The sequence below is a fragment of the Scleropages formosus genome, chromosome 23, assembly GCF_900964775.1.
Source record: "Scleropages formosus chromosome 23, fSclFor1.1, whole genome shotgun sequence".
Classification (NCBI taxonomy): domain Eukaryota; kingdom Metazoa; phylum Chordata; class Actinopteri; order Osteoglossiformes; family Osteoglossidae; genus Scleropages; species Scleropages formosus.
This window is the reverse complement of record NC_041828.1, coordinates 13,146,999-13,172,812: the sequence shown is the minus strand read 5'-3', so window position 1 is coordinate 13,172,812 and position 25,814 is coordinate 13,146,999. Positions and strand designations below refer to the sequence as shown.

General features: G+C 43.6%; 1 protein-coding gene across 5 annotated transcripts in view; it reads left to right on the top strand.

Annotated features, from left to right (window-relative positions):
- Nucleotides 1–25,814, top strand: part of ctnnal1 (catenin (cadherin-associated protein), alpha-like 1) — a 41,355-nt gene that overhangs the window by 10,090 nt on the left and 5,451 nt on the right. For 2 of the 5 annotated variants that reach the window (XM_018731915.2, XM_018731912.2), the window contains exons 2-10: nt 12,848–13,037; nt 18,586–18,773; nt 20,021–20,140; nt 21,368–21,457; nt 21,778–21,948; nt 22,702–22,902; nt 23,944–24,084; nt 25,062–25,151; nt 25,407–25,565. In XM_018731915.2, the coding sequence (XP_018587431.1) occupies nt 12,848–13,037; nt 18,586–18,773; nt 20,021–20,140; nt 21,368–21,457; nt 21,778–21,948; nt 22,702–22,902; nt 23,944–24,084; nt 25,062–25,151; nt 25,407–25,565 (1,350 nt within the window). The remainder of the gene's footprint in view (nt 1–12,847; nt 13,038–18,585; nt 18,774–20,020; nt 20,141–21,367; nt 21,458–21,777; nt 21,949–22,701; nt 22,903–23,943; nt 24,085–25,061; nt 25,152–25,406; nt 25,566–25,814) is intronic. The other 3 variants (XM_018731914.2, XM_018731917.2, XM_018731916.2) reach the window with 3 other exon arrangements.

Genomic DNA, 25,814 nt, shown 5'->3' with positions numbered 1-25,814 from the left:
GGTTGAATTGTGTATATCAACATTGTTTATTTCCTAGTGTGAGAGGTTTTGTGTTGGTACTGAAATTTTTTCCATGTACCATTGTACCTGCTGACAAATGAGAACTGCTGCACAATAACATATAAAAAGATACAAATGTGTTTCTATGAATATGCTTTTGAACTGTACTCGCCTTTTGTTAAGCTAAACAATGCATCAGATGACAGGCCGCACTGACCCCACACGCACCACAGATCCGTGTGTGTGTGTGTGATTTTGGCTGTTCTGGGCTGCTTCTACAGCCAAGTTAAACCACAACTACCCTACCATAAATGAACACTTCTGTGGAGAGCCAGCCCAAGCATGGAACAAGAGGATGTGGACCTACCACACCCATGGATTTGGTTCACATAAATACTGGCCTAAAAAGGAAGCAAAACGTGGTTTAATTGTGTGCAGGCTGAGGTATTGCAGCAATGCTTTTTTTTTTTTAATTTTTTTTTTTTAAAGTTAGCTTGCAGACCAGTTCCTAAGGTGTGCTTGACCATATGCACTAAAAGGAATAACAGAGGTGTGTGCGCGTGGCTGAATGACAGAGCTGTTCTCAGTGTTAAGGCGAAATAACAGTTCTTATTCTCTGGCAGCCCCATAATGGACAGAGTCCAGCAATGCAGAGAGAATTGCCAATCAAATTATAAATGTGTGTCCTCTGGAGAAAGTGCTCTTTGCTGTATTATCAGCCCCCAAGAAGAAGAAGAAGCAGAAGAAGAAGAAGAAGAAGCAGCAGCAGCAACAACCCACCATGTCTCTCACTCTAAATTAGCCTCTTGTCATTGTCAGGATTGTGATGTTCCAGAGCCCATCCTACAATCACTGGGTTTGGAGCTAGGATGTCCACACCCCAGATGGGACACCACTCCATTCCAGGGTGTCACTGTCTCTGATACGTGTTAAAGAATGGCTACAGGATCTAGATTCTGATCTTGTCTTGCTCAAGCCAAAGTTTTGCAGAAAACTTATGGTCAAAACATGTGGTTAAAAAAAAGTCCAAATGTAATGAGTGGTTATGAATTCCAGGTGGTAGTGTGCAAACAGTTCCATTATGTTTTAAGGAACATAATTGTAGCTGTTTACTTGCATGGAAAACATTGTAACACGTTGAATGATTTCATTTGGCCATTGGACCCTGTGCATTTTCTGTCCCGTCCAGACTCTTGGGCTTTGACAAGCATGCTTAAATTATTCACAGAAGCATTAAAATAAAGGCAAAAGCAGCCAGATAAGGGCCTCTTTAAAAGAATGAGGAGCTTTTCGATTGGTTGTCCCCATGCTTTTGTGCTGAGCACTTCTTTGTGTTACTCCAGTGTTACTTATTGGGGTTGTAGGGGGAGTGTACAGTGCCTCTAATGGAGGGGTTTTCCTTCCATGCTGGGTACTTTGCAAATAAAGGGCCCACTGCTGTCATACCAGAAATTAATGGAAAGGTGTGTGTGTGTGTGTGTGTGTGTGTGTGTTTCTTAAAAAGAAAGACAATGGTAAGTGCCTCTCTAACCTCCTGATCTTTTACAACTGTGTTCTCACTTTAGATCTTGCCTGCAATTACTTTGTCTTTCAGAAGAACGTTGGAGGCTGCTCTCATAGTAGTGCACGACTGCACCCGTGACTGACTGCGGCAAAATGGGACCTTATCAGATTTTTATTCACAGCATCGTGTCAAAATTTTGGCGTTGACCTCAGAGGGGTATCAATTGTGATTAGTCTTTTTTTTTTTTTTTTTTTTCCCCCCCTCTCTCCCCCTCTCTCCCCCTCTTCTCTCTCTATACTGCTTGAAGGTAAATTTATATTTTATGATGTGCAGTCACTGGCTATTGTGTCCAACTGTATATGCAGTTAAAGGCTGATTGGATAGCAAGTGGATGTTCCACTGGAAACTAGTTACATTTCTGAAGACTGCATGACCTGTATTATGCCAAACGACAGCATGTGTGTTACAGTACATGCTTTCTTTCCTATCCCCCCCCCGCTTTGCTGCTCATCATGCACAAGCTAACATTGTGGTGTAACATTTCCACACATTGATGACTAAAATTCTTCTGAACAAAGATTTACAGACTAGAAAAGTAGCCGCCAACGTGACACTTTAATGAGATCCAGCTTTCAGCGCTATGGAGAGACATCCGTAAAGAGAAGTGCTTTCCATCCCTGGATTGGTGTCCGGTTGGAGAGCCTCACCCGTTTGTTTTGGCCTCTGACTCGGCGGCCATGTGCTTGGTCGGTAGCTTTGAAAAGGCAGTCTTTATCAGTTTTTTTTTTTTTTAAACTTTCACTGGCCTTTTTTTAATGTAATGGAAGGAGGAAGTTTAGGTCACAGATGTGGCCACCAGGCTTAAGGATGAAGCGTGTTGTGTTTCAGAATTGTGGAATCCAGACTTACACCATCAAAGAACAGATAGTGTTAGCTTTGGTGTCAAGTAGCATGTCATTGATACAACACTGTTGCCTGCAAAAGATATTTTATTTGTGCATTTGTCTGCTTTTCAAATCAAGCCGTTAAACCCTTGCTTTTGTCCATAACTGATTTGTGGATTAATGCAGGGGAACTGGTGGTAACCAGCAGTGTCCCCTCCAGCAGAAACAATTAAAATGAACCCTATAGCACTGAGGACTGAAAGCATGGAGCCTGCGTAGTGCCAGATCCCCTCTTCCAACTATGCAGTGGTTGGTGTTGGGGTTATCTGCCTGTGCCACTGAGGTCGTTCAGGACACTGCCACACTGATGTAGATCTAGATGGAGTGGGGCCTGTCTTCTACTAGGAAGCATTGATAGGTCAAAAAGAATCCATTTAGGGTTTTGGGTGTTCTACCCTTCAGTTAAACATTGAACTGCACTTCTGAGACAGCAATTTAAAATCTGCTTTTTGTTAAGAAGGTCTGCATTGTTTTATTTGTAAACGAAACAGTTCCCATTTTCATGTGCTACTCAAGTGTTTTGGAAGGGCTTGCATAATTTTCATTCTGCCTTACTTTGAGCTTTGCTCCCTTCATTATAGATTAACTCATAAATTATGCTTCCAGGTGTGTTATGAGGGGTTGTGCAGGAATGTGGCCACAGCGGAGTGCCCCATTGGGGGCGGAAGTGGAGTACGATCCCCCGTACAGCTCCACTAAGTGAAATGAGCATCGGTTATGGAAAACCGGTTATGTTACGCTACACATTGACTGAAAGTGAACTGTATACTGCACTGCTGTATCCTGGAGAAGACCCTCTACTCGGGATGCCTGTTCAGTCAAGGCACTAACAAAGGTGTATCAGCCATACCGCTGTCATATTCAGCTCATGAATCGTCCCCCGTTAAGATGGGATAGAGCTCTAAATGGGGCCGAGTGGCCGTCAGGCAGGTTTGTGTTCATCAGGAGTACAGTGTCAGCAGGATTGCAGTGTCATGTATCATACCAGTCCTTTATTGTTCAGTACAAGCCATTTGTGGACCACAACTCCACAGTGAAGTTCTCCTCTGAAGGTTTAGAACAGTACAGAAGCCCGGTGACCAGACCTCAGCTGTACGGTTTGTCTGCAGTTTGCTCTTGTTTTGCCTGGTGCCTCCGTCTATTATCTTTTCTTCACCATATTCCTGTCCTCTGTTGCTCCTCACCCAGGGGTTCTTTGTCCAGGATGACCGGCTTTTGTGAACCGACTAACTTTGTAAAGAGTTCCACACGACACGCTAAAAGTTCCTCCTGTAAAGCTAGGGGCACAAGCATGATAAGTCTTTTCTACTTGCAGCTACTGGCCTCTCCTGTTGTAGATATGCTGCCTATTAATACTGCACTTGCTGGGTCACGCTCGTATATAGAAAGGACTGCGGAGAAGATATTTGTTTATTTTTGACATTGATCTTAGTGTGGTGGTCTTTCTCTCTGATCTTTACTGGAAAGAAACTGGATGTACTTTTGTGCTTTATTTTTTTTGCAAGTACTTGTTTTCCACTGCCAAAAAGTCCAATAATTACCTAAGTTCCCTCCACCAGTTTTTCTAACATCACGGCAGACAAAATGTCTTAACTGATGACACATTTATGTTGCAAAGGCAGTCCAGTTTAGTGCTCAGCTGTGTTCAGTTGTGAGAAATTGTCCAACCTTCATCTTTTCCATCTAGGGACCGTGCCAGCATTGCTCTCAGGAACAGCCGGTGACAACACTGCATAGTGCATTATTCGGCCCACGACGGGTCCGATTCGAGGGGTGATGCTGTGCATGCTGGTAAAGCAAACCTGGGAATTGATTTGTTCCCTGTGGGTCTTTGAGAGCAGAGGTACAGATTAAACTTTACATCTCTTCTCTGCAGGTTTTGAGCAGTTTAGAGAGGCATTCTGTGAGTCCATGACTGTGTCAGCATTCTGCAAGGGCCTGGGTAACTAATCTTCTGTGGTGTACAAAGAGGTGGTGGCTGATCTGCTGCTAGTCAGTTTTAGCCAGTGTTGGTGCACCATTTCATGTCATTGGTCTTTTAGTTATTGGGTTACTCCTTCTTCATCTAACTCTCATTGAAATTTCAATGTCTCCATGGAATTTGACATTGAATTTAATCATTTTTTTTTAATCTCCATGTTTTGAATACCTTTTGAGTGTTTTTATGATTGACTACATAATTCTGAACAAGAGAGACATTGTTTACCGCTCAAGTACAAATAAGTGTTCATTATTACTGCCATTTCAGCAGAGTCTGTAGGCATTATCTACAAATGATCTCTATGGTTTGGTTCAGTCCTGAACTCGGTGTATTTTCAAAGATGTCATTCTGTCACTTGAAACTTCATCCTTCTTTGAGTATTTAAACATGATGGGAAATGTGTCAAGTTTTGATAATAGCATAGGACTGAGTTTGAGAGCTGAGGATGTAAGGTGTAGGTACTTCACTATATGTCTGAGGACGGTGCATTCCAGAAATGAATGTGTGAGAAAGATAGGTTTGTTAAGTTTGGCTGGGTGATTGCATCTGCTAAAGAAATTAATCATATGGTAATAAAGGCATGTTTTGTGTTTCTGTTAAACAATTCAATGGTAGCATTTCAAAGACATTGAAACCAGATTTTTTGCTGCCTTTTGAGGTGCAGCAGTGTAACGAAATGGCAGCGTGCGCTTAATGTGATTGTGCAGCTGTGTGATACCTGGAAAAATTGGCCCAAATTGAAGTCTGAAACATGAATGTCATCTTTTGAACACAGTGCTTGCCAGTGTAGTGTTGGTGTGACCTGAGTGTGGGGAAGAGCTGAAACCATGCCTGGTTCTGGGCTTGACAAATAAGGTGCTGGTGGCTGGGGTTTGGGCATTGGGCAATTGGGGGGGGGTGTGTCCAACTGAGTGCAGCAAGCCAGATGTGGTTGATGCCATACTGCAGTTTTTGTGCCATACATTTCAGGTTGTTTCCAGGTTATACAGGCGGTATTGTTATTGTGGCAAAGCCTCGAGGAGGCTGATACACCGCGTGTCTGCCCCCCCCCCCCCCCGTCACATCTTCAGCGAACATAACAATACAGTGTATTTCAACACATTGCCGTCATGCGGTACAAATGGCCACAGTGTGTTTTTTCAGGCTTTTATTTGGGCACCGTGAGATTAGATATGCGGACCTTCTTGGGTGGCCTTTGCCGTGAGTCTTCCTAGCAGTGTGACACATTTGCAAAGAACAAATCCCTCTTGTTTCCCCAACGAGCCAGAAGAATTGCCACGCTGCGGGAGACCGGCATTTGCAGCCCCAGGATGGTGAGATGTGAGTGTCTGACCCCAATATTAAACAGTGCTGTGCTGCTCAGAGTGGATGGCCACGTGTTCACAGCGCTGAAGCAATCTCCAGGGCCCTTGACTGATGAGCAGCTCGCGTTTATGCTTCGACTTGCATAGTCATTCCACTTTACCTAGTTGCTCTTCATAAATTCAGTCAAACCTGCAAATATTCAGTCTGCTCTAAACAAGAAGAATTAGTACGGCGTGCTCTGCAAATGAGAATTCAGGTGCGAATAAATGTAAGCCTGCAGAATGTCGTGGGCGTGTGTCATTCCTCACTGAAACCCACCAGCATCCGTCAAGGTACTGCAGATGCGTGCCAGGTGTGGCCTGGTATCAATGTTGCCGTCGCGCTGCGTTTAAATCACCTGGGGCCAAAATCGGCAAAGGCGAGACGGAAAGCTGAGAACGCGATCCTCCTTATCTCCGTGACGCTCGGTACTTCTTGAACAATGGATTGGCTCGGTGCCTACTGGGGGCCTGTTTTTGTCACGCCTTATCTGTCCAGGAGCTCAGCTCCGGCTGGATGGCTCAGTGTTGACCTCCTGCCCCCCCCCCGTCTCTGAGTAGGAGGTATAGTAGGAGACACCTTTACGCATATTCCAGAGTTGAAACTGAGCTTCCTTAGCTGAAAATTTGGGAATTTTGTCCTCCCTCCTTTGTTTTCTTCACTCATACATTACTTCCACTAAACGATGAAATCTTGTATTTTTTGTTGCATAAGAGTACATCTTAACTCCTGTTAACTGCAGTTTTCAGTAAAATTTGGACCTTGCTGGACTTTGAGGGGTTTTGTCTGTCTTCCAAAATATTTAGCGAAGGCTGTCCACTGTAGACTTCTCACACAGTCGAAATACCCTTATAACCAGAGTACATGTCAACTTCACACAGTCTTCGCTTAACGGCAAGAGCTTGCGTCAGTTCGTTGTAGTGCGATTCTGGAATGTTCTTTGCTACGAGCTTCACCCAGCTTTCAAATTAAATTAGTCGAGCGCTATTTCTGGTATCTGTCACCTTTCCCAGTGTAGTTAGTCATCTGCTCTGTTACTTAACCTGGCTGAATGGCAGCCTGCCGCTTTGTCAGGGGTCCAGCCTGGTTATGTTTTGATGTGTCTGAGTGCTCATTTATTTGAGCACCGTGTAAGCTTCCTGTCTTTTGTCTTGCATGTTTCTGCACATATAAGCTTGCGTATAACACACAGTAGTATTTGATGGTTCTAGACTTAAAAAAATAAATAAATAAATAAATAAACTTAACCAATGGCTGCGTTGTTCAAATCGTGGTAATTTGGTCTAATTGAGTAAATACTAGCTCACACTCCCCACATTTTAATGTGAGACACTTTGTTCACACTCAGATTATGAAGTGTGTGCATGTACACATCCAGTTAATGAGGCAACTTTTCATTACCCACCTTAACTTTAAATGCACCGTACTTGGTGCTAGGCCCACTGTGCCTTGTTAGGCCTTGGCTCCCCTTGAGGGCTCAGTGAGGTCAGGGGCTGAATGAGGAGCACCAATTTAGGGATTTTTTTTTTTTTTTTTTTTTCTTTTTCCCCTCTCCCCCCTCCTCCTGGGAAAGAGTGGCCAGGTATTCTGGCCAGATTGCCTTTGCTACCTAGAGCTCTCCGAAAAAATGTCGGGCACAGTGCAGCTCAGCTACGGAGACTCTTGCGCTCCTGCCTTCCTGAGACTCAGCTCTCCCTTTTGAGCACAGAAAACTTCTCTGCAATCTTGTTTTCACCAGTTGGCTCCTTTCCTTTGGCATGAATTTGGAGACAATGTGTTCCACTATTTCAAAGTAGTTTTATCCACATTTGGTGTGTTTTTGGTCCCTTCTCCCCCCTTTCCTGTTCTCTTAGACTCACCTATTCATTAAGTCTCTATTCTGGAATTATTCCTAGGGCCCTTAGGAATACTCATGACAACTGTGTTTACTTAAGGTGGCTTCCTGCCACACCATTAAAAGTCAAAGGTCCATCAAACTTGATTATTTCATAGTGGGGTGGAAAGGTGTGCCCCCCGTTTGTTCACATTTCATGGTTTTGTGTGGTCAGCCTTTGACCTGACTTATTTTTCATAGCATACATTCTGAACACGGCACTGTTTCTGTTCCTTGTCTCTCAGGTTAAGTGGATGACCATGTTGTTCAACACGAGTGCTTTTGTCCCCATCGCTCAAGTGTAATGACCCTGTTTAGGGAAAGAGTTGGGGGTCAGTAGGAGCCAGGAAAAGAAATCCCATGCCTTGCCAGCAAAGGGAAAACCTAGTTTATAATGATGGGGGCGGGGGTCAGATGAACGCTATCCACAACATCAGTTTTTTTTTCTGATGCCTGGTGGTCATAAATGGTACAAAAGATAAGACTATGCATCTAAGTGGGCTGAAGTTCTGGATATCCCCTCAAAGCCGGACTTGTATAGTATCAAGGTGCTGGCGCTGGAACTCGGCGTTATGGCACATAACGTGAATGGTATTTACAGATCGAGTGGGGCACATTCTTAAAATGTCTAAGCCGTGGTTATAGTGACCTCCCAATAATCAAAGTTGTCTTAAAGACTCAGATTCTGCTTAAATTCAGTTAAGGGCATGTAGCGTAGACGTTGGAGCTTTAGGCTGTTTCCTTGTGCTCAAAGGGCCCTGGTTTGAATTTGCACTTTTGCTGTGATACCATGAATCAGGGTACTTGCTCTGAACTGATAGAGTAAAATTACCTGGCTATTTAAATGGGTAACTCATTGCAAATAGCCTAGTGTACAAATCTGACATTGTAAGTTACTTTGGAGAAAAGTTTCTGCATAAATACTGAACTTCCACTTTTCATTTTAGGTAAGTTTACAGTGTCAGCCTTCTGTTTGTGGGAATGATCTCGGTGTTTGCTGTATTTTCATCATCTTCAGCTCCACTGTTGCCTATACCTTATGTAGTGTAACTTGGCAGTAGATATATCATATCGTTGTTCATTTTTGAGAAGTAGATTACTGTGGTACTACTGTGGCATGTTTCAACATTGCCTTGGAACTCATTTGAACTGCTATCAGATACATCTCGTTTGTAGCACTGTACTATTAAATTTAAAAAAAAAAAAAAGATTTTAATCCAGGATGAAGGAACCCAGTGTTTGGTGTTCTTATCTGCCTTGTGATATAAGGTACACCAAAATGAAACTTTGGAGCCATAAAAGCAATTGTTTCTGGAAATGCAGTTATGAGTGATGGATGGACTAGCAATGTGCTCAGTAAAGTGTCCTGCACAGAAGATTAATATAGCTGTAGTGCTCATTTATTTTTCCAAGGATATGATTTCCCTCCCCCCCGTCCCTTTAATTGCGATTCCGAGAATGGCTGGATAGGTCTTATGAGATGGCTGTGGTAGGCAAACACAGACAGACAACGCGAAGGCTGAAATTGCTGGTACACAGATGTTTTGGAATTTGATCATGAAGATGAAGTAACATTGATCATGCAGAGGCACGGTTTTTGTTCTTTATTGATTCCCCCCCCCCCCAATTTGACCAACATAGCAACTCCTGTCAAAAATTACTTGCTCATTGCCTCTGAAGAGTCAGTGGAGCTACAGGTGGAACGGATGCAGGACACGCAGACCAATGTTATGTCTTTAATGGATACGTTCTTTCTAAGCGTACGGATGGCTTTAGTCAATTCCAGCTTAGAATGAGTTCTGCAATAATTTTAAAGGCCAGCTTTGGCAAGGACTTACTTTGAAAAGGCTCTATAGTTCAGTCAGACCCCTTCAGATTATGGAAGCGGTACACAAAGTCCGGCGAAGAGATATGAGTGCTAAAGGAAAACGCAGCCGCGTTTGTCATAAGAATTGATAACGCGCTTTGGGTAAAACCCAGTGCTGTTTCTCTCCTTACACATTTCTGAAAATTTTGACATGGCTTTAATGTGCTGGTGGAGGCGTCAGAGCGTGAAAGCGGCCGTTCGACTCGCGGCAGCCCAAGGGACTGTTGCGCGGACGTGAGGCAAGCTGAAATGAGGCAGGAGCCGTGCCAGCCGACCTCCCCAGAGCCCTCCCTGTGCTCCGCGTCCCTCAGCGCATCCCCAAGGGTGAGTTTCCAGCAGAGCGGCGTGCTGGTGCTGCGAGATCACTAGGGCCGTTTCGTGAAAAGTCTCTGCGTGTTTTGTTCATTTAGCTTGGAGCGGCTGCGAAGGTTCACCTGAAGGCCTTTACGTGCGCAAGGCCTTCTGTTTGGAAATTGAATTTAAATTAGATTTTACCTTTAAAATTTTTTTTTTTTCTTCCTTGCCAGATGAGAAGAGACATAGATGTTCTTACCTGTTGACAGGTGGCTGATTGAAGCAAAGTGGACCTGAAGTGTTCAACAGCCTCAGCATTTCTAAAGGTTACATCCATCCATCCATCCCTGCACAGAGATTTTAAACATGCCCTCAGTGAAGTACAGAAAAAAACAAAGGGAGATTATTGTTGGCGAGACACAACAGTGCTTAAGCACAAAAACCAGTATTTTGGGAGCCATATATCAGCGCATTACCTTGGCGTATGCCATGAAATATGCTTTAATAAGCCATCAGAAATTGGTAGTGAGAGGTCAGCATCATAAAACTCTTTTCCTACCGGTTTAGCTGTTAAAAGGACAGCAGTGCTACAGGTTTAGACCTTCCAAGATCCACTTTGTTCTCAGACTCACTGTCTGAGTGAGTAAAGGGCCTATTGAAATCAATTGCAGACCACAGGCACATGGGTGCCTTTTTTTTTTTTAAAAAAAAAAAAAAGGGGGGGAGGGGTGCATGCACATGACCATCAGGAAGTAGCTTCTCCCCTCTTCTGTGTCAACAGTACCCCCCTGCATCAGTTGTGTTGACACAGTGCTAATGGCAGGTGTGTTAATCTCACCAAAAGGAAGCTGGAGATACAATTCCCTCAGGGACCACAGTTCCCTGCTACTTCTCACTCCCTTCCTCTGTCTTCTGTCTCGCTGCAGTATTTGTACTCTTGCCATGGGCCAAGTGGAAGGATTTTGTGCGATTGTTAACCCTGTGGCTACATGAACACAAAATTAAATGCAGTGGAGCATCTCATATGTAATTCATATCAATTAATGGTAGTCGTATATATGTGGTATCTGCTTTCGGGCACTTGAATGAAATTCTCTGTGTACATAGTGGTGAAATGGTTGTCATGGCTATAGAATTCCACATATTGTTTGTATACCTTTTTTTTTTATTATTATTATTATTATTATTATTATTATAAATATTGGAGTCACTTGAGAATACAGAAGCATTTTGCATTTTTGGCAAGGTAACGTTTTGTTGAAACTCAAAGTGAAGTTTACGCTGCAAACACTTCTGCCTGTCTAGTAGCACCTCTGACTCACCACGGCTATTTTTCTATTTATAAGTGCAGTAACTGCCGGCTGTCTACTTCTGTCCACGCAGTAAGTGACGTACACAGCACACGTGGAGATCCTGCTGTCTCTTGTCCGCTTGCTCTGTAGGAGAAGTACAAACATCTTTCCTAGAGGAGCCTTGGGCAGTGTTCAGAGACCTTCCTCTTCATATCGGTACGTGCATGCACTGCCATCGTGTGTAGTTAATGCTGCCAGCCATTTAATTTCACCCCTGGAGCTCATCGTTTGCCCTTTAATGCCCCATTAAGTGGCAGGTTAACTAAGCATTCCCCCACCTTCTTGCACATGCTGGTGACCCACTGTGCTTCTCATCGGAAACGGTTAGCTGCCTTATAAATGTTGGAGGGGGAATTATAATTGGCGCGGGCAGTGAATTATTAAACACTTCGATCAGCATTAACTGGGCCACCCGAGTACTAAGGGGTGAGGTCCCCCCCCACAGTGGTGGGAGTTTACTGGTGCCTTGAGAAAGGGCATGCCATTCCCACTGGCTCACATACTCCACTTCCCTACCTGTTGCGCCTTTGGAAGCCCTAGGGAAAAGCAGTGATTCAGTTGCTCCTGGCTTGTTGGGTAAGCGTATGCCAAAGGTTGGAGGCAGCTATTGATCAGGGGGCTGCGGTGTTGTGTGGATTTTTTTTCTGTTTTTTAAATGTAAAATTGTATGATGGCTTGCCCTGTGGTGGACTGGATTCCCATCCAGTGTGTATCCTGCCTTATGCACTTCCGAGACCACCGTTACCCTGCATTAGGCAAGCACTTATTGATAATGGACGTACAAGACCTTTATTCGCAATATGCCTCATCTTGGTACGTTGGTATGTAAACTGGGTTGACATTTTGGAAAGCCAGGGACATATTGTTGTGACCTGAGCTCTCATAACAGAACAGCTCTCTAAAATGACAAGTCAAGTGGGCCATGAGTATCATTGATGTTGGTTGTTTTTCCAGATCTGGTGAACTATTCTAAGCGCAGGTATCTTGTCAAGGGTGTCAGCAGGAGGAGAACATTATATCTTTATTGGAAAAGTACTCTAAAGATGGAACACATTTTTTATGAGGTATATTAAAAATGAAAAATCGGCCTAATAACTGTACTAAAGCTTCTGATCATTTTATTTCAGCAGAGCCTCCAGTATCGATTGTGATCATTGCTGGTCTGTGCAAACAACCAGTCAGTTAATTGTTATTCCTGTCCTGTGGCACGAACTCTGCTGCACGTTGGCCGCACCTCCTACTGGTGGCCTGAGCCCAAGCCCTTGGCCGCACTGTTCTGTAAGCCTCCCCAGCTGGGAGATCAGCGCTGTAGAGTGCATACTGATACTGTGCTCCAACCCCCCCCCCCCCCCCCCCCCAATACGGTGTTGGGATCCGTTAACCCCTGCCACTCTCTGGTCCGCTGCAATGCTACACCAGCCACAGCTCTTGCACCCTTTTGGAGTCTTCTATCTATCTGTCACACTGACACAGTCCTCTCAGATCTTGGCACTTTACACAGTCAGAATGGACAATGAGTCTCAAGGTAGGTCATCTCTCTCCGTCTACTCATGGGGCATCACTGGTGAATGCCGTTCTTTGTTCCATGCATGTATGTTTTTAAGTGTTGTGCCCACCATGGGAACCCTCCTAAGCGCCAAAGGTGCCGTGAGGGCCTTGAACCTTAGCTGGACTTTCACGTGTTGCAGATCACCACACTGATCAACCACAAAGACAAGCCCAAGAAGACGGAGAGGACGCTCAGGGCCATCCAGAAGGTGGGTCAAGCTGTCAGCATAGCTGTGGGCCGTTTTGTCACCGTGGGAGAGGCCATCGCTGTGGAGAATGAGGAACTGAAGGAGGAGATGGGCCTTGCTTGCTTCGAGGCTCGACGGGCAGGTAGGATACAAGCAGCGATTGGAGCTCACTAGATGGATTTATAGAATGTATTTTGATGAATGGAACACCAATTTCAGAGACTTGTTGAGCCATGTGTTTGCTTAACCTACATCGTTTTATGGTCCAGACTGGTTGAGTGGCATTTTTTTTGAAAAACTTCTGTCAGTGTTGGGGAATTTGACTGATATTCGGCAGAGTATCTGATCCACCATAGCTGTGTTCTGATGGACGCTTGCATGGAGTGGATATCCCCTCATATCCTTAGTGGATTAGTGGGATATTTCATAGGTCAGGGCTCTAGCTTGACAGTGGAAAAATTTTGCGGATCAAGCCAAACAAGGTGGATTGTGTGTGTGTGTGTGTGAGAGAGAGAGAGATATCTATAAATTCCAACTTCTTGAGCAGCATCTCAGCAGAGTCTAGGTCAACAAGTTTAATAACATGCTGAGGAACTGTCGCAAACTGTGGCCACAAACTGACTCTGAGCAACTGTAGCGTGAGCATCTGAGAGTAATGTTGAACACTCAATACAAACCTGTTGAAAAGTCACGATCATGTGTGAAAAGGAAAATTTTCTTAGTTTTGACCTAATGTGGTCATCTCATTCTTGTCCTTGTATTTTTAAATCTGTAGTACCTCTTCCTGTTAGGGTTCACCTTATCTGTCCCCTAGGGTTCCACATAAACCATGTCTTCTTTTTGATCCAGGCTGAGAATATTTACCATTGTTCACCTGCCCTTACATGGAAGTGCATTAAGACTAGGAATCTTGTCATTCTTTGAACTGTCCTATGCAGCCAAGTCCTTTCTGATGTTTGACAGCCTGATTCCCCCCCCCCCCAGCAATACAACAGATATCTTAATGGGTCATTACAGACAGCTGCAGTGTTATATCCTTAAATTGTGCATGCTTAATGCTTGTACCAGAATTTGTGTTGTGTCACCATGTAGTCCTAAGGGAGGCAGCCTTGGCTGACTTGGCAGTCACCACTCTTCTCTATGACCATGGCTTTAAACACACCATCCATTGCTCCACCAGTACCACTCCTGTTCAGTATGATGTACTGCAGGTCCGTTTGGAGATGACTGTTGTGTTTTCCGTAAATTAGTTTTTGATTATTCACAATTGGAGCAGCTCTTAGTGTAGTGGCCAGACCTGCTGCCTTTGGACCCAAAGGTTGCAGGTTTGAGCCTCACCTCCACCTGTAGTACCCTTGAGCAACATACTTACTCTAAATTGCTCCAGGAAAAAAAAAAAATTGCACAGTATAAATGGGTAATTAATTGTGAATGGCTGAACATTGTAAGTCTCTTTTGGAGAAGTGTCAGCTAAATGAATAAATGTATACAGCACCTTGGAGCCCATAATTGTGCAGTTGAAGACTGAAGAATTTTGTTTGGACAGGGGGGACTTTAAGACCTGATTTAAAATAATTTATTATTTCCTATAGAGTCCACTTGACATGTCTGGGACAGCACAACCCAGGGGAGTGGGGTGGTCAAAAGGCACTTTTCATCCCACCACTTGAACTCCCTGTTCTCACCTTCCTTGGAATTTTGGGCAGGAGACCACTGGGTCTGAGGCTGATCCATGGCAAACAGCCCCTCTTCTGTTCACCGCAGCCAGCATTTATTCCCATGTGTTCGCTTTCATTGATGGATGCCCAGTCAATTCCCTCCCCTTTCCAAATATGTCTTGTTTACCCAACCCCCCCCCCCCGTTTGTACTCTCGTGTGGTAAAGTTTCAGGATGCATATGTGAAACATTACAGAGCTATGCTGAGGATAAATGGTGAAGACTTGTCATGGGAGTTCAGTGGGTGTTCTGCAGCAGCGAGGCTGTTCGAGCCAAAGAAATACTTCTGGGGGGGGGGGGAGCTTTACAGTTACTTTTCGCATCATTGATGTCTTAAGAAAATGCATATTCATCATAGGCTAACTTTCAGTTTTTTTTTTTTTAAATTTTAAATTACATCCATTAGCCTACCGGATTGTACTTGGTATATTTTCTTTCTCTTCTCTAACTCCCTTTCAGCATGGAGCCAGGCTAAAAATAAAACCGAAAAGCGGCTCTATCTCTCTTGCCTAATAGCGCTGTTTTGTCGGCTCTCAGAATAGCTAATACACTCTGCGGGAGCGATATCTGTTGCTGCCACAGTTTCGTTTGCATAAAGAAACTCAGCAGGATTAATGCGCACACTGGTGCTTAATCGACATATAGCCTGAACTTCAGCACCTTCGGTTCAGAACGCTGATTTGGTCATTTGACAGAGAACTATAATCTGATAGTTTCTCCACTGGTACTGGTTTTGTTTAAAAGTATGCACCGTAAGAATGGAATTGTAGTAAAGTAGATAAATTGGCCTTACTGTTCTGTAAGCCTCGCCAGCTGGCAGATCAGCAAAAATTGTTTCCCTGGTTAACTTTCAGGCCTCTTGTGGCTGGATGAACAAAGTGCAGCTGACAGTAAGTTTTAAGCCACAAAGTTCATTAAAACACACAAGCGCTGCACTAGTCATACTCTGTGACCCCCTTTGAGAGGTGGTTATTGGTGTTTTGTTTCCTTAGGGTGCCGAGATGTCCTTGCTCACTTGCCCCCAATTCAAATTGTGTTACACCCCGTTTGCTTCTTCGATTGGCCCCCACACTGACTTATTGTCTGCTTTCGACTTCTCCATGTCCCCACAGCTGAATTTTTTTTTTTTTTTCTTTTTCTTAAAGCAGCTGACAATGAGACAAATGCTATGTACAAGGAAAGATCTGGAAGCTGTCTTCATCTTGAACATCTCTAATGTGGGCATTGCCTAACTATTTTGTAGCATTCACATTGTATGCCACAAAATAGTTCTTATATACCCTTTGGTGTGTTCTTTTCTTTTTGAACTTTTTATAGAAGGGAGCAGAATTGGAATTTGTCATCACTCCACCCTGGGCTGGAACAACAGTTGCCTTGTCATGGTCAATAAGCTATGGCCTAGTGTTAAATATTGGCACAGGACTATTAAACAGTGGAGAAACCACTTCTATGTGCACCAGTCATTTCAACACCAGGTCTTGAGAAATTGCTGACATTGTTAAATTGTTAAATAAAGCATTTAAGGCTCTATAGTCAGAAGCTCCTGAGGCTTATGGAAAATACTCCCTGGAAAAAATGGCCTGTTTTTAATATTTCCGTCAGTCGGACGTCCCACAGCTAGTTCCTACTGTGTAACAACTGTCCATGCAGGCTCTGTTTCCAGCAAACCCCCAGGTCCAGCTTTGCTGTCTTGATTGTGGCTGTTTAACTCCCTTTCTGAGCTCTTAGTGATGCAAGAAGGGCTGTAAACCTACTCGACCGAGCTCTCCATTACCCTACTTGAATAGTTGTGTCCTAGGGCGTATCAGTGTAATCGGAGAACAGCGCTCAGAATGACAGGTATTACATGAACGTACACTTCATATTCCAGCTTCTTGACCTATTAGACTCTCCCCCCCCCCTTTCTTCTTCTTCCCTTCTCTCTTCTGCACAGTGTCTCTTCTCTTAATTGTTTTGGTTTCTGTGTTGAACAGTAGGGGCACAGAGACACAGCGGGTAAAGCTGGTGCGTCAAAGCTCCGGAACTGCTTGATAGGCTTGGGTTCGAATGCAGACGAGTTTGTGTGCAGGCGCGCATCCTACAGAAATGCTCAGGAGAAGGCAATGGTAAACCACTTCCATTCCCTCCCCACCTAGAAAACCATGTGAGTGGTCACCATGAGTCAGATTGTTTCACAGCACTTGCACCCATGCATTGTACGAAAGGACTGATTTTTGTTTAATTTGCGTTTTGTTTGGTAAATTGTAGTGTGTGGGTTTTTTTTTTTTTTTTTTTTTTTTCTTTACATGACTTATACCCTGTATGAATACTGGTATACAATATTTTATGCATTTAAGACTTTGTTTTGGCTTGAAGGATTTTATAAATTAATCAAAAGTTTCAGGAAAGTCATTTGATATTTTGGCATTTCACAAGTGTCCTTTTTAAGGATTAAAGGAAAATGACGTATCCTCAGGAGGAACTGCTACTGAGACGGTGTGCTGTGTCCCATTTTAAATGGTTCCTTGAAGCTCAGAAACCTGCAGTGACTTTGCTCCCTACTTCGTAGCCATAGGGACAGACTTACCAGACAGCTTTAAACAAACCCAGTGTAATTAATTCAATAAAGGAGGTGATTGCATTAGTTTAATTTGCTGACCTTCATCATTGCAAGGGATGAAGGTGAAAGGAGGCAGATGTGTGGAAACTATTTAATCTGGTTAGTGGAATTGGTCAAGACACATCTCTGTCCAGTAGCTGAAATGGTCCCTCTGGCACTGGCCGAAACAATACATTTAGTAAGACCGAATAGTGTGTAACCTATTTGGGTTTCTCAGCAGATCAGATGTCTAGAATGAGATTTACTGTCAAAGGGGCTACAGTATCAGGCAATGCAATAAGTGGTGCAGCAAAATACATCTGAGTCCTCGGGGAAATAAAAGGAACTTGAAGGGCAGAACAAATCTGTTGTTCAGGGCAGGTTCTTTTCAAGCTTTGACAGGCAGGCCATAAGGTACAGGTAATGCAATTGAAATGCATCTTTATTCTTGAGTCTGTTCTTCTCATTGGATTATTTATCTAGATCCCTGCTATCTGTTCTGGTTTTAATCTAATTTCATCACTGACAAGGATAGCGCTTCATGCACCACCGAGGAGCTCTGTGGGATGGGCTGTTGTTAATTGCAGTGAAGTTTGATTGTGGGCTACTGTTGTTTCTGGCACCGGGTGTGCTGTCAGATCCAATCAGGGCATGGCCGGCATCCCCTTTGGACCAGGAGCCAGCCACTTCAGTGAGCCCCACCAGGGAGGGCATGGGCTTGGTTTTGTTTGGCATTTCTTTGGGCATCTTCTGCTGTAGTTCCTAGCCTGATTTTCTTTTTTTAAAGTGTCTTGTGCTCCTGGTCTAATTTGCTCTGTTCTATAGAAAGGGGGGTCCAGCTCATGCCTTCAGAAATATGGGCCATAAGTGCTTAGATCGCCAGCTCCACAGCAGTGAGAAAGAACAACAAGGTGATTTTATCAGGGTCAAACTGCCATAGACAGTTTCAAACTGCTCACGTTCTTTACACATTGGGGTTTGTGTTTGCACCCAGTCTCGTGCAAGACTAATATGACTGGGTTATTGCCTTTTGTTGAGGAAAATTTATCCACTGCCCCCCCCTTCTCCTTTGCAAGTGATGTCCTCAACTTTCACATTTTCTGAAATTTTTGTACCGAAGAAAAACTCCAGAGTGATTCCAAAACTGCAAAAGATGAAATCTGCAAAGCTACAACTTCATACATTGAGATCAGGCTGCACACAATGGTCAAAAGTGCTTCTGTCAGAAAAATGTTTTGATATTAGTGCTCAGTATGTATGAAATACATACTCAAACCTAAAGGAAAAACAAACAATGAGTTTGACAGCCTCATGTGTCTATACCAGTTATGGGTACAGTATGATGTAAAGCTGTTTGTTCATGCCTGATGTAGACATGGTCCTCTGTGCTTCCAGGAGATGCCATTGCCCAACTAACAGATGTAGTGAGTGCAGAGCAGCCAGAGTTGGACGGGCGGGCCACCATCTTCAGTGACAAGACGGCTATGGTGAAGGCCGCAAGGATGCTGCTCTCCTCTGTGACCAAAGTCCTGGTTCTGGCTGATCGCATTGTGATCAAGCAAATCATCACCTCACGCAACAAAGTAGGCAGATCTTTCACATGCCAAAAAAGACAACGGCATTCAAAATCCATTAGTTAGTTATTTTTAGGCCATGGATGAAAGCAATGTGTTTAGCTCCTCATTTTATGGAGCAGATGAAATGCTTGACAGTATGAGTGCTCAGTTATCACATTTAAACTTGATTAGTTGGTTTTATGTGGTACCACTTCCACATCTTGCTTTTTCCCAGCCCACAGTTCAACTCTCTGCAAATATGCCATCTTCCATGTACTTTAAGTTCAGCCACCTTCCCCCTTGCACCTAGATGCATCAAAATTTTTGCTTCTGCAGATGTACACCACTATGGATCATTGCAGAGTTGTAAGTCAGGAATTATTTTGACATATAAATCTCCTCTAGCAGCATTGAACTTTAGCTCACGGAACTTAGAAGAACTGCCCTAGAGACTGTGCGTGGTCTCACGTGATTCATTTTTAATATGCGATACCCTCGAGCTGTTTACTCAGGTGCCAACTAGCTCCAGCCCACTGCTGGTGATGTGATTGAGGTGGAAGACGTAAATTACACTCTTAGTGTTTGTGGAGTCATGTGAAGAAAGATTATAGTATTCATCAGAAAATACAGATGACATTTGTATTTTCTCATAATTATTTTTTCTTCACAGGAAACTGAAAAATGAGCCTTGGCTAGCTGCAATTGGACATTCCCAACATCTTAACATGTGCACCCTGTCGCTAACATCTTTATTTCATCTCTGCCTGCAGTGCAGAACTGTAAAAGGCATGATGTTAGAGGTGCATATGCATAATAATTTGACCTAATTGAATGGTGAGGGAGAAGAGCATGAGCGATAAGAAAGCAGCAGCATTGTTTATAATCTAAATGGGATGCCCTTGCGTTCCACGTAAGATGCAGATGATATAATTGTGCCAAGGGTCTTCTATTAAAGAGAGAAACATCGACTGTAAACTAGTTTCTGGGGGCCGCTTTCACCATGCATGGCCTGCCCTTTAACCAGATAATTTGATTAAGAGAACATATGACAGATTCTCTCTAACAGGGAGAGATGCATTTCCCAGAGAGACTGACTGTGCCTTCTTTGAATGAGGTGGAGAGCTGAGGCTCGGCGAGCACAGGAAATCTACCCTTCGCTCCTTTTCCTTCACAGACTGCTTACCAGCTGGATCCACCTCATCCTGCTTGCCCTTACTTCATTTTTACCGTGTTACATCAGACTGGTTAGCGGTCATGGTGTGAATGCTTTACAGGTACTGGTCACCTTGGATCAACTGGAGACGGTGAGCAGCTTCCAGGAGTTTGTGCAGATCTTCAGCCATTTTGGCAATGAGATGGTGGAATTCGCCCATCTGACAGGAGACCGGCAAAATGTAAGAACGCCAGGCCTTGTGTCTATCAGACACCTGGTCCGACTCACTGGTATGTTTTGACCCCAAGATTTACATCAAATTCCAGTTTTCTGTCAAGCCTAGATGGCTATTTTGGGTCTGTGCAGGACCCTTCCACCTCGCTCACATATCTTAGTTCATAAAGTTGTTCTTCTGCCTTAAGAGAGGATGGGATGGGGACACAGTGCCTTATTGCTCCACCTGTTGCTCTAAGAGTGCTTATGTAAAGCTGTAAGTTACCCTGGGTAAATCAGTAAGCTAAGTTAAATAAAAATAATCAACATGTAATGTGGTCTTCGAGAGAATGACCATAATGCACTCTTTCTAAGAAGGTGAGGTTGTGCGGTTCATTCTGTTTAACGCAATTGTTTGACAAACACAGCACGTTTCCCATCGGCTCACTGGAAATCTCTCTCGCAGGAAATATAATAACAGATAATCGCATCTCCTTTGTAATGCGCAGTGCGGGGCCTGGAGAGAAGGCTCTGTCTCCGTGATACGCCTTGCGGCATTGTTGCCATGAAAAGGAGAGGGATCGCTGTGATATCACCCTGCTGCTGTTTGAACCAGACTCATTTTTATCTGGTGCTCATGGGCGTTTTAGACAGTTGAGGCCATCGTTTTAAGTGATTTTTATGTAGGGGGAAAAATGTCCTTTTCCCTGTGATTTATGCTGCTTTTTTCCCCACTCTTTAGAATGGAGCTCAACTGCAGAAGCTCTTTAAGATTTGCAGTGTGACAGTGTCTTATTACAAGGGCTCTGAAACTCCATTTATTTCAGTGGTGTTTTTGAACAGTATTTTAATATACCCTATGCACCTGAATCAATTAGGTGGTTATATCCAGCTCAGAAAGCAGAAAACTTGCAATTATGGCTAGGAGAGAACTGGGTAGAGTTAACAGGGAGGCGAGGGATGGAGTTCAATTAACTTTGTCTGAAATGATTGTGAAGTGGCAGAATCCATCAGTTAATGGGCAATGAGTTTTTTTTATTTTTGAGCAGTTTTTTGCATGTCAGTTTTATAGTAATTCATGCATTTTGCTAATTAAAGTGATAATTGGGATATTACGAGTAATGCTTGTTTGGTCATATGTTAGTATTGTACTTTCATTGGCTACAATATAAAATAAACATTCTGTATTCTTTATTTGCATTTTTCATTACAATTACGTTCATTTTCCATCAACGAAACGGAACTTGTTCCCTAGGACCTTAAGGATGAGAAGAAAAAGGCCAGGATGGCAGCAGCACGGGCAGTGCTAGAGAAGTGCACCATGATGCTCCTTACAGCCTCCAAGGTGAGTACCATCAAGACAGGAGAACCACCATGATCTGTCACCAGTCTTCTGAGAATATCTTCAAAGTTAAGTGGGCACTTTCTGGGGTTTTCATGTTCTTACTGAACAGTCATATTAGTTTAGGAAGAAGGAAAAATTGTATTGTCTTTAAGAAGGACCTTATCCATAATTACTACTTGGGGAAGTTCCTGTAATCTGTGATGTGAAGTCGGTAGGAGAGGCAGGATATTACAAATGCTCGGCTATGCCCAGTGTTGAAATGAGATGTGGTGGTTTCGTGCTAGTCTTTGTGTGTGTCTATGTGTGTGGACCCCATGCAGACCTGCCTTAGGCACCCTGACTGTGAGTCGGCGCGCATCAACAAGGACGCAGTCTTCCATCGCATGCGCTTTGCACTGGAGCAGGTGATCGAGATTGTGACAGATGCTCGACCTGGTGGAGACGCTCAAGTTCTACCTGTCAACATCTACTCTGGGATCAAGCACTTCAAGGTGCCATGTCACAAGTATAGAGTATACATTATTTACCGCCCCTAAGTCAAAAGGATGGTACATGCATTTTCCCCTTTAACATCAGGGAATCATTTGGCCAAAGCACTGCTGGTAACCATACTTGTTCGCTATCTGTACGACTGGATTAAATGCCCCATTCCACAAAGTTATAACACCTGGTGCCTTTTTAGTTAAACAACTAGGAAATGGCAATATATAGTTAATATAAAATATACCAAATTAATTTCTTGCAATATTGCGGTAGACATAAGTGCTACAGCTGTAATATTAATTTACAAAAAACCTAAAATATTTGTGTCACATAGTGTTACTTCAGTATTTGAAGGACTGACGGGATAGGAGTTGTTGCACTGGAGAACTTGAACTGGTGTTATTGTTGCAACTGAAAGCACCCGTTCTGTGATTTCTTATGTTTGTTGCGCTATTTGTTATGTGTTGTTAATAAAACGCTCCATTTACTCACTATGTAACCAATGCACATGGGTGAGCTGTACTGTCTGAACAGAGGCAAATATTAGTGATACATTGTGCAGGTTCAGTTAGACTCAAGTTTTAATGAAAGCGTACTAATGTGTAAGGTCAAAGTGCATTAGTTTGTCCAAAAACGGTACAGTCATAAAAGTACTCTGACTGCATATGATATTAACTGTGCAGTCACTGTATTTTCAGTGATGTTAAGGAAGAGAGAATAAGTCCTTGACAGCCATTCCTCATTGTTTCTGCCCTGATCAGGGGAAGGTGGAGAGCCTGAGGGATGAGCTATACGCTCTGACCCCGGAGACCCTGCACTCCCACCTGGAAGGCATTGGGGAGCAGACACAAGACTTCACGGACTCTGCCTACACCAGCCATGAGCACCGTGAAAGCATCCTGCAGCTGTGTCATGCTGCTCGGCAAGAGCTACAGCAGGTCGTCTGTGACTGGACGTATGCGGTTAGTGGATCCCTGCTGATTTATTTTATGCATATCCCATTTTCTGGTTCATAGGTGACAGCTGAATTTTCTGCATCCCCTCTGGATTTTACAGCATCCACACGTTTCTTTCTATCCATATACTTTTTGTAATCAGCTTAAGGGTCTGCACCTAATGATGTTCATGCAACATCATGGCAAATGTATAAAAGTACGGCTGGGTGATTACTGCTGCCAATTTTTTTATTTTTATTTTTTTTTTTATAAATGTTACAAGAACATTTTTAGAATGGTCTCATCATTTGCAATGCATTTTGTTTTCTAAGAAGCAGTTTTATTCACTATTTGTAGAAGTAACAAATATAATCACAGGAAACTTGCAATTGCCTAAAGAACATGAAATTGGATAGAGATTTTCCAGCCTTTTAGGTGAGTTGTCTGCCCTGTTACATGACCTACTCCTAGTATTTACGGTGTGGACCAGTGCTTCCCAGTTAGACGCAGGTTCCCAGTCTGTACATTCCAGCCAAGTTCTTTGGCTTGAAAGTTTAACTGTGATACGAGTGTCACATCACGTGATTGTTCTTTCTGTCTCTGATTTACATATAGTGCCTCTTAAGACTACTTGTAGGAGTGGCTTATTTTTCCAATCTGCCAAATTGTCTCAACATGAATAAATATGCATGTTAATGCATTGTTTTATAGCAACCCAGCTGAATGCGGATACCCTACTAATTTGTTGATTTCTCACAAGGACCTGATAAAAAGGAGAAAGGTAGAATTCAAAAAGTGGGTGTGCAGAACCAGGCTTTTGGAACCTCTTCCTAGACTACTTTTACTGCTACACTGGGAAACTCAAACATGACATGTTGTTCCTGTGTTTTTGATGAAATACCAAGTCTTGGGTTTTGTCACCAAAAAAAATTCAGGCGGAAGTTCAAAGCCGAATTCCTTCCTGAGCCGATGCAGTTTTGACATCCCACTTTAATCCTCTTTGAGGGGAGAACTTTGTAGCTGCCTTGTGCTCTTGGTGTGTTTTTGCAGAGCTGTCATGTTTTACAGACTGATCAGAACACTGCATGGAGACAGAGGAACTGCAGCTGGAATTGTTTGAAGTTTGATTTGCTGCTGTTCCTGTGTTCCTGGGTCAACCTCCAGTGTTTTGCCCTACTGTTGTCACAGGAGGACTTCTTGCATTTCTCTGTGGGTTTTTTTTTTTTTTTAAATGTACCGTACTTTCCGCGCTATAGAGCGCACCTGACTATAAGCCTCACCACCCAAATTTCATAAAATTTAAGAAAAATTACACACATAAGCCGCACCTGACTATAAGCCGCGCCTGCCTATCAGCCGCAGGTTCACACTGAACCACGATATCTTTATGGTACACAGAAAGATGGTACATAGAAAGATTTTTTTTAAATGTTTAATTACTAAACACGGCAGTAAAATGAGATAACCATACCGGCTTTTTTCCGAACAGTGCCTTAAGACGGCAGTAACGCAGCAGTGAAATTACATTATAGTAACATGCCGGTTAAAAAAATAACAAGCCTACCAGCTGTTGATCGTTAGCCTTTTAAAAAAGTCATTGATCGCTCTCTTCATCTTCCTCACTAAAACCACTGAATTCGTCGTCTTCAGTGTCGGAATTGAACAGCCTCAGAATGACTTCGTCACACACTTTCTCAGTCTCTCTTTCGTTGTCGCTCTCAACGTCACTTTCGTTCCGTGGCGAATTTGTGCTTGTGTTGTCCTCTTCATCATGCAGTAGTCCAGCCTTTCGAAACCCGTTGGTGATTGTGGATTTTTTCACACTGCTCCACGCTGTCAGGATCCACTGGCAGACTTGAGCAAAAGTTGCTTTTCGCATGCGGCCAGTTTTGGTGAATGATTTCTCGCCGCTGGTCATCCAAGCCTCCCACTCAACCCTGAGTGCCACTTTAAATGCACGATTCACACTGATGTCGAGTGGCTGCAAATGCTTCGTTGTGCCCCCAGGAATCACAGCTGGAATTGAGTTTGTCCTCTTGACAAACTAGAGCACCCGCTATAGGCCGTTAGCCCGTAAAAATATATAGATTAACCGCATCGTTGTTTAAGCCGCAGGGTTCAAAGCGTGTGATGAAAGTAGCGGCTTATAGTCCGGCAATCACGGTATGTAATTTATTTTTCCTCAGCAGCAGTCTCTCAAAGCCAAAGAAGCCACAGAGGAAATGGAGCTCTCCATTCTAAAGACCTGTCAGACTGTGAGCGAGCTCCGGCGAGAGGTGAGCTTCTCTCTGGGAAGAACAGCTGCAACTCATCACCATCGCTAACAGCAATGCCCTTTACTGCTCCCTGCTGCCGCTGATCAGATCAAACACAGGATCTCCACCTTTACTAAAGGCCATGCTGTCCTTGCAGTTATGAAGTGATTATTTGAAAAAGGCAGTGGGTCTCAAGCCTGGATGCTCTTGTTTCCTGGTTTGGCCAACATCTCTTGAATTTGTCTGCATATCTCTTGACTCTTCCCCCCCCCCCAGCTCCATAAGGCTGCTGTAGGGCGTGCAACAGACCTACTGAAGTGCCACAAGGACCACATTGTCCTCAAGGCCCTGAAGGGGTCCGGAGGAGAGGGAAACTTGGAGGCAGTGGCTGAGTACTCACACAAGCTGACAGAGCAGAAAGAGCAACTGGTGGAGGTGAAGCTCATTAAATCCTTGACAGGCCTCCATTCTGTACTAAGAGGACAGTTCAAGACAAATACTTGTGGTGTCAGGGTCTATGGCTAACAATGAGTTAATTTCCTAGTTCCCATTGTACTTACTCTGAATTGGCCCAACAAAGTATCCTGTGGTGTTAGGTTCTATGAAAATATTGGAGAAACAAATTCAGTGCCAGAATAGACGGCACTGAATGAATGTCACCTGTGCTTCAGTGTTATAGTTGTG